Source organism: Cygnus olor, chromosome 29, assembly GCF_009769625.2.
Source record: "Cygnus olor isolate bCygOlo1 chromosome 29, bCygOlo1.pri.v2, whole genome shotgun sequence".
In the NCBI taxonomy this organism is placed as follows: domain Eukaryota; kingdom Metazoa; phylum Chordata; class Aves; order Anseriformes; family Anatidae; genus Cygnus; species Cygnus olor.
The window spans coordinates 514,283-522,426 of NC_049197.1; the positions used below are offsets into that span (position 1 = coordinate 514,283).

Genomic DNA, 8,144 nt, shown 5'->3' on the forward strand with positions numbered 1-8,144 from the left:
TTTATTCTGTCTGTTTCTTCCTTCCCCTTCTGCTGCAAGAACTCGCTTCAGTATCGCTGTCTTGCAGGAGATCACGTAGCTCTGGAGTTGTCACCTGGCTGCTGTCTGAAGCTTCTGCCGAAGGAGAGGACAAAGATCCTGTTCGGACATCCTTCAGCTCCCTCACAGACCTGTCATACCTGGCCACGTCTCCAGAGATGTGAACGTATTCTCCCCAAGCATGAGGAAGCTCTGCTGCGGGGTACTCATTAGGACCCTCAACAGGATGGTAGCCCTGTCGAGCTAAAAGTCTTTGAAGTTTTGGTGATTCTTGTCCCAGGGACTGTGGGACGAAGGACACGTGCTGTGCTCCTGATTCTCCGTTCCCACCTACAGAGCCCGTGTCTGAAAGAATGCGGCACCCAAGACTGTCGCTTGTGGCATCAGATGCCGAGCTACTTGAGTAGAAGCCCAGGAGTTTGGTTGTCCTCCCAGAAGCGTCAGAGCTGTCTTCACGGCTGCAGACGTCATGGGACTGCTCTGCATAGGCCTGTGCTGTGGGAGATGTCATCGCCTGGGGTAGTTCTGAGACGCTAGGGCTGGGTTTTTTTCTTCTCTCTTGCTCAAGTTGCTGAGAGAGCAGCTCGCATTGTTGACGTTGGTGCTGATACTGCTGCTCTGATTCTCTCAGCTGCGCTCGACAGGCTTGCAGCTCTTCCTCGTGTGTCCTTCTGAGCTCTGCCCAAGCCCTCTGCCAATGCTTAACTTCCTCTTCTTTTTTCTGCAGCATTAGCTTTGTTTCCTCGTGGCCCTTCTCCTGTTGTTGCATTCTTTCTGCCAGTTGACTCATGGCTTTCAATTCACAATCGAAATCCTTCAGGAGCATTTGAAGACGTTTGGCTGCTCCAATGGCAGCATTTCGCTGCTCTGTCGCTTGCATGAGTTTCTGCTTCAGAGCAGCGTTTTCAGATTGAATCTCCTCTATCCTCTCCTTCTGCCTGCGGAGCTGAGAAGTTTCCTGTGCGCGTCTGGCTTTTTCATTTATCATCTCTGTGAGACACACTTTCAGCTCCTCGTACCTGTTCTTCAGCCTTGAACGTTCCTGATCCAGTTTCTTTTGCAGCTGAAGTTTTTTCCCAGCCGTGGTTTCCAGTTGCCCTCTCTGCTGCTGGTTGACCTGCTCCGTCTTTGCAGCGGTCTTTCCAGACTTTGCGGCAAGCTCTTTCAGCTGCATGAATTTTTTTCTCATATTCTTGGTAAGGAGGCTCAGCATACTAACCTTCTGCCTGAGCCTCCCCGCCTTCTCCCTTGCTTCCACCAGGGAGCTCTCTTTCTTCAGAAGGCAGGCCTCCTCTTGAAGGACCCTGCATTGCCTGCCCATGTCCTTCAGGGCATTCTGCAGTTGCGCCTTCTGCTGCTCCAGGAAGGGGCTGTCTCCGCTGCCAGGTGGACAGGCCTCTTGCTGCCCTGCGACCTGAACCCCAATGTCTCTGACGGATCGCCCGCTGCTCTTCCCTTCTCCCTGGAGGTGAGCGTCTTCTGAGCTTGAGGGGGTTGTCCGCTGCCCTTCTCCACCACCAGCACCAGATGCACCGGGGCTCTTCGGAGAGCCGGGCCTGGTGGCTCCTGTGCCCAGGAAACTCTGCAGGCGGTGCTGGGCCGCGGCCCGGTCCCCGTTGCGGGAGGCAGGCGCCCCCGCCTCAGCCTTCTCCAGGCTGTATTGAGGAAAGAGTTGTCCCTGCAGCTGCAGCTTCTTCTGGAGGTCCAGGTTTTGGGCAGCCTGCTGCTGGCGGGCAGATAGCAAGAGCTGCCTGTTGACGTCCTGCTGCTTGGCGCGGGCCTCGCTGCCGCCGCTCCGGCTGTGGTTCACCAGCACCTGGAGCAGCTGCCGCTGCAGGCCCCGCACTTGGCGGACGGCCTCGTCCCGCTGCTGCTGGAGCAGCTCCTGAGCCTGGCGCCGCTTGGTGTTCTCCTCGCTCAGCAGCTGACGGATCTCCGCTGCCTGCTGCTTCTGGGTCTGCTCCCGCAGCCGCTGCAGCTCCCGCGCCCGCTCCTGCTCCCATTTGGAGCGTAGCTGCTTGGCCAGGAGCTGCCGCTCCTGCTCTGCTGTCTTCTTCATCTCACGGATCTCCTCAGCAAAGTGGCGCTGCAGCTCCTGGGAGCGGAGACGCTCGGCCTGCAGCTGGGCCCGCAGCGCCGCCAGCTCCTGCCTGTGCTCCTCCTGCTGCACAGGCCTGCTGGGGGGTTGCGCTGGGCCCCGACGGGGCAAGGGGCGAGCACACGCCACGGGCCCCCGGCCCACACCACCCCAGCTCATGGTTTAGGGGATGAGAAAGTGGTGAACGGTCACCAAACGCTGCCAGCAATAGCCACCAGCGATCGCACGGCCTGGGCCTGTGAGGGACAGCAGCCTCCGAGCCCTCAGCAGACACTGGCTCCCAGCACCGCGCAGCAGCAGAGGTCGCCTCTGCGACTGGCCCGGCCTGGGCGAGCGCGGCCTTATATAGTGTCCCGGTGATGACGTCATAAAGGAGGGGTGACGTCATATGACCTTATATGGTGTGTGTCCGCCCGGCCACACCCCAACAGCCTCAGCACAAGGGGCGCAGAGGAGGGAGGTGAAGGGTTGTTAACCCGTGCAGGCATTATACAGCCGTTAGCATTTGCTAGCTGGCGAGTTCATAGCTGCTCTTTTGTTGATCGCATCCATGGGGACCTGATGACATCCATCTTGCCAATTTATGCATTTCCAGCGCCCATCCTTTCACCTTGCTCTGTTTAACGGGACAAAAGCAGCCGTCCAAATCTGTATTATTTTCTCCCCTTTCTCAAAAGCAGCCTCTCCTGTGTTGCCCCACACGCCGATGTCTTCAAAGTACTGCAGGTGTTGAGGAGAAATATTTCTTCACTGGTAGGACAAGGGATAATGGTTTTAAACTAAAAAAAAGTGTAAGAAAAGCGTAGCTGGAGCTACACTGGGGGTGCTTGGAGGGCTTGCACGCACAGTAGAAGCTGCATTTCAAACACCCCAGCTGGGCCCTGCTCGTGTCTCGCAGCCCGAAGGAGATGCCAGCACGGACGCGCTTTGAACCAGGACATTTATTGGGGTAAATCCAGGTACAGGGGGCGGTGACCCACCCCTGGGTGCTAATGGGGGGCTGGGAAGGGCCCCTCCACAGCCCCGTTCTGCGCAGGGGAGCACGGCCAGGTATACACAAACAGGGACCGCTACTTGCAGGCAGAGGGAGTGATTCCCAGGGGATCACAATGTCGGGGGGGGGGAATGCAGATGCTCAGGGAAGTGCTCCAGGGTGCTCTCACTTTTGCAGCCGCTTGATGCGGGCTTCTATGTCAGCAAAGTTGTCCTCTACAATGGCCAGGTTTTCCTTCATCGTCTTCTGGACCTGCAGGGGGCGTCAGTGAGGAAGGGATTGAGCAGGGGGGACAGGACGGGGACCCCTCCCACCCCAGCACATGCTGCTGAGACTCACCTCTGCCAGTAGCACGGTGTTGTCCTTGAGAGCACCAGCTATCTCCTGCTGCGTGGTGTCCAGGTGCGCAAGGACCTGCCCAAACTGTGTGGCTGGGAAGGAGGTGAAAACTCAGCACTGGAGGGCCCCCAGACCCCAGTATCTATCTCCCTTGTCACGCCACGCCACTGTCCCCAGCATCCCCATTCCTTGCCCCTCACCTTGCTCGTGCAGGTCCCTGAGGGTCAGCAGTCGCTGCACTACATCGGGCAGGCTGCTGGCCACGGGGTCCCAGCGCTGCATCATCTCATAGACCTGGTGGATCTGGGGCAAGGGGCGGAAAGCAAGAAAGGAGGGCGTAAGCACAGTCTGCAGGGGGATTCCACATAAGCCCCCCACGCTGTGGTTGCTTTGGGGGGCCCTCCCTGCTGCTCTTACCTTGCTCTGGGTGTCAGCGTCTTGCACAACGGCCTTGTGCTTGGCAATTTCATTCACCTTCGCCAGGACGCTCTGCGGAAGGGGGGAAGCAGATGTGAGACCCCAAATCCAGCAGCGTCCACCCCAATTTCACAGCCTCTGCTGGTGCCCTCCCATGGCCCCATGCCATCCTCTGGTGGGGCCAGCGGGCCCAGTGCTGGTTGGGGGCTGCGGGACTCATCCCCATCTCCCTCCGTCCCCCCTCACCTGCAGCCGGGCCTCCACTTGGTCCAGCACAGCCACGTCCAGGATGTTCACTTTGGCTTGGAGGATCTGCACGGTCTCCTGGGGAAGGAGAACAGGGTGTGTAGGGGGTGCCTGGGCATGAGGGAACAGCTTAAAGCTGCACCAGGGGAAGTTCAGGCTGGGTATCAGGACAGAAAATCTCCACTGAGAGGGTGGTCGAGCAGTGGAGCAGGCTCCCCAGGCAGGGGGGTCATGGCCTCAAGCCTGCTGGTGTTCGAGAGGCATTTGGACAACGCTCTTAGATTTATGGTTTAATTCTTAGTGTGGAGCCAGGAGTTCGACCCAAGGGTCTTCACGGGTCCCTGCCGACTCAGGCTATTCTAGGACTCTAGGACTCACCACGAGGCTGGTCCCCTTCAGCCCGACCAACAGTGGGTTCTGTGGGGAGGAAAATCACGTCAGTGGGGCAGGATGGAGGGCAGGGGAGCGGCAGGGCTGGAGCTCCTGGCTCCTTACCTGGCTGTCAGGCTCGTACCGCACCGTCGCCTCCAGCTGTGCCAGCCGCTTCTCCAGCTCCGCAATCTGGAAGCGAGGGCAACGAGGGCTGAGGGGGCAGGACAGCCCATCTTGGGGTCAAATGCTGTGACTCCCCCTCTGCACGCTCACCTTGGCAGCCTGGGAGAACTGGTCCTGCTCTGGCCTCCAGTACAGCTCGAAGGTGAGCGTGTCCCCGGCGGGGGCTGGCGCCTTGGCGGGGCTCTTCCCTGCCGCTGCCTTCTTGCACTTCGCCACCTCCAGCTGCTGCAACAGGCGCCTGGGCGAGGGGAAAAGGTGGGCACGCTGCCCTGGTACCGCCTCGCGGGGATGCTGGCATCCTCCCCCTGCTGCCCCCCGCTCCCCAAGCTGCGGCCACGAGCCCACACTCACTTGGCCAGCGCGCCTTCGGGGTCTGCGAAGTCGATGGCTGCGGCAGGGCCCAGCAGCTTCTCCAGGTGGCTGGAGACCAGCTGCTGTTTCAGGCCCTCCACCTGCCTGGCCAAGGCCATGGGCGTCAGCTCCTCCTCGGCCGCCGACTCCTTCACCGCGCTCTGTGCAGGGGGGGGACAGGCAGCAGTGTCAGCCCCCGGGGACGAGCTGCCCGCAGGTCCCAAACGGCAGGGGTGGTGCTCACCTGGATCTGCTCCACCTCCCGGACCAGCTCCTGCACCTCGTGCTGCAGCCGCTGGTACCGCTGCTGAGGGGTCTCTTTGGCACCAACGCCCTCACCGAGCTGCAGAGAGATGAAAGGGGGGGGAGAGGGAAAGGAGAGGGGTGTCACGGGGGCTCGGGGCCTGCCCACGGCACCAGGGATCTGGCAGTGCTGGGACACCGGGACCCGACTCCCCTCGGCGGTACCCGTGCCTGTGCGAGGAAAGGAATTGACCAGAAAAAGCGAGTAGCTGAGTCCCTCTACGGATAGGTAGGAGAAACGTCCCGTTTGCAGGGCCCCGTCCTCCCAGGGGACTTCAACCCCCACCTGTCTGCTGGAGGGACAACACCGCCAGCCATCAGCAATCCAGGAGGGTCCTGGGGTGCGCTGATGGCGGCTTCCTCAGCCGAGGGGTAAGGAGAGCCCACAAGGAGAGGTGCTGGGCTGGACCTCATACTCACCAGCACCGAGGGGCTTGCTGGGAGTCACAGAATGGTTTGCCTGGAAGGGACCTTTAAAGATCACCTGGTTCCAAAGCCCCCGCAATGGGCCGGGACATCTCTCACTACGGATTTTCTACTCGCACTTTAGTTTGACCAGAAGGTCCTTAACTCAGCCGTGGTTTTTCTCCCGCATTCCCTGCCTGATTGCTAGCACGTGGGAATTGAGAGCTCTTGCTCCCTACGAAAAACGTCCTCCAGGAGCTGCCGGCTCTACGTGTACAGCTCCCAGGCAGCCTTGGCTGCAGTGACCATGAAACGGCGGAGTTCGGGGTGCTGGGGGCGAAAAGCAAGATCACAGCCCTGGGCTTCAGGAGAGCATCTCTCCCGCGAGAGCTGGGGCTGCTCAGCGAGAGCAGAGAAGGCTCCGGGAGGATCTCAGCTCCGTGTAAATACCTGCAGGGAGGGCGCGAGGACAGGGCCAGGCTCCTTGCAGCGCTGACCACGGACGGGACAAGAGGCGAGGGGCACAAACCAAACCGCAGACGGCTCTGTCTGATCACCAGGGAAGACTTCTTCACTGTGAGGATGACTGAGCACTGGCAGAGCTCGCCCGGAGAGCCGGGGGACTTGGGGATATTCAAAATCCACCTGGACGTGGTCCTGGGCAGCCAGCTCTAGATGGCCCCAGCTGCACGGGGGGTTGGACCACAAGGACTGAGGGGTCCCTGCCCACCTCGACCCATCTGACATTGATTCTGCTGCGTGATTTGGGGCTGTGGGCAGAGCCACTGCCCTGGACGGAGCCGTGGCCCCGGGCAGGGACGTCCCTGGGGACGAGCTCACGCTGAGGGGACGTCCCCGTGAGCTCTGGACTCACCATTTCGTACTCTCCAGCCTCGTAGCCTGTCGTCCTCATCTTGCTGATGCGGTCAGAGAAATCTGGAAGGGAAGAGCAGGGGGTCACCCCAAAACACCCAGGGCGGCCGTGCCACCCCTGGGGTCACCTCGGCGACCCAGGACCCTGCAGCTCACCCTTCCCCACTCACCCACTCCCTCGGTGCCCAGGCGCTTGTCCTTGAACTTCTCGAAGGCGGCGTTGGGGTTGATGATGAGGTGCTCCACGCTGGTGCTGGTGAGCTCCTCCTGCGCACAGGACGCAGCGCTAAGGACAAAGGAGGACTCGAGGGTCTCGCAGCAGGGCTGCCGTCTCTCTGCAGCCCCGGCAGCCTTTGGGGGTTAGGATGGGCAGAAACGGGGCCGGCCGCAGCCCCGTCCTCCCCGACTGCCCCCAGGATGGGGAACAGCCCCCCCGGGGCAGGAAAACCCCCCCGAGGGCCTGGCAGCGGGGCACGCTGAGGCTCAGCACCCTTTGGCGGTGCTGGGAGCCCCGTGAGGGGCTTCCACCACCCGCGGGCACCGGGGTGCTGGCAGCCTGTGGGACTTGGACCCCTCCGAGCCCACTCCAAGGCTTCGCCGCAGACGCAGACGGCGACTCGGGGAGGTCCTCGCCCTCCGACGCAGCGGGGCCCCGAGGACCCCCCCCGCCTGCTCCCCTCTCCAGCCCCTGCGCCCGGCCGTGGCCTGAAGCACTCGCAGGGAGCCCTGGCGCAGCACAGATGGAGGAGAAGGGGTGAGAGCAGCGGGGGCAGCGCTCCAGCAGGGTTTTGGGGGGGCTGCTCCAGCTGCGGGGAGGGGCAGCAAGCGCCCGCGAGCAGAGCAGAGCGTTAGGGCAGCCGACGGACGGGCTCTTACCAGCTCCTTGCGTTTCCCAGAGGTGAGAAAGTCAGAGCAAGGTTAGGAGGAGAGGAAAGAGAAAAAACGGCGTTAGAAGGTTTGTCCCACGCGTGGCCCGACGTCACCCACGTCCCCCTGCCACCGGGGCCGCCCGCCAGCCCTGCACGAGGGCTCAGGAGCCACGTGGGACACGGGGGGCCACCAGCACGGAGGCGAGGGCAACGACAGGGGCAGCGGCAGGCTGGGCTCCGGCACCGGGCACCCCGAGGCACACAGGGTGGTGCTCGTGGCACGGGAGCAGGATGCGGCCGGGCTCCGAGGGCTCAGCAAAGCCTTTGGGGACGGAGGGGAGCTGAGGGCCTGCAACGCAGCCGAGCCCCGACTCCGCCAGCCTCCTCCCTCCAGCTCCAGCTCCAGCTCTTCTCTTCCCATCCTTTCCCAAGCCGAACGCCTGGCGGGTCCCTGCAGCTCCCGGGGGGAGGAGGACGGCCCCTGGCTGCGCTCCACGAGCCGTGCCCCCTTTAGCAGCCAGCACCACCGGCCACGACCCTGTTGCGGGGACGGGGAGGGTCCCTGTGGGTGCTGGAGGCCGAGGCAGCCCCCGGGGCCCTCCCCAGGGCTGCTGAGCACCTCCCCTCTGTCCTCAGCCAGGAGCAGGTCGCGGCC

At 62.2% G+C, this 8,144-nt stretch overlaps 1 protein-coding gene across 1 annotated transcript; it reads right to left on the bottom strand.

Annotated features, from left to right (window-relative positions):
- Window positions 1–3,060: 3,060 nt before the first annotated feature.
- DCTN2 (dynactin subunit 2) lies at window positions 3,061–6,980 on the bottom strand (the record flags this gene model as incomplete). The annotated part of the gene is made up of 12 exons (XM_040539328.1): window positions 3,061–3,383; window positions 3,471–3,562; window positions 3,671–3,773; window positions 3,888–3,959; window positions 4,134–4,211; window positions 4,512–4,550; window positions 4,629–4,694; window positions 4,779–4,926; window positions 5,040–5,200; window positions 5,284–5,382; window positions 6,622–6,683; window positions 6,791–6,980. Coding segments are annotated over 12 exons (1,197 nt in total), but the record flags the coding sequence as incomplete, so codon positions are not given.
- Between the last annotated feature and the right edge of the window lie 1,164 nt (window positions 6,981–8,144).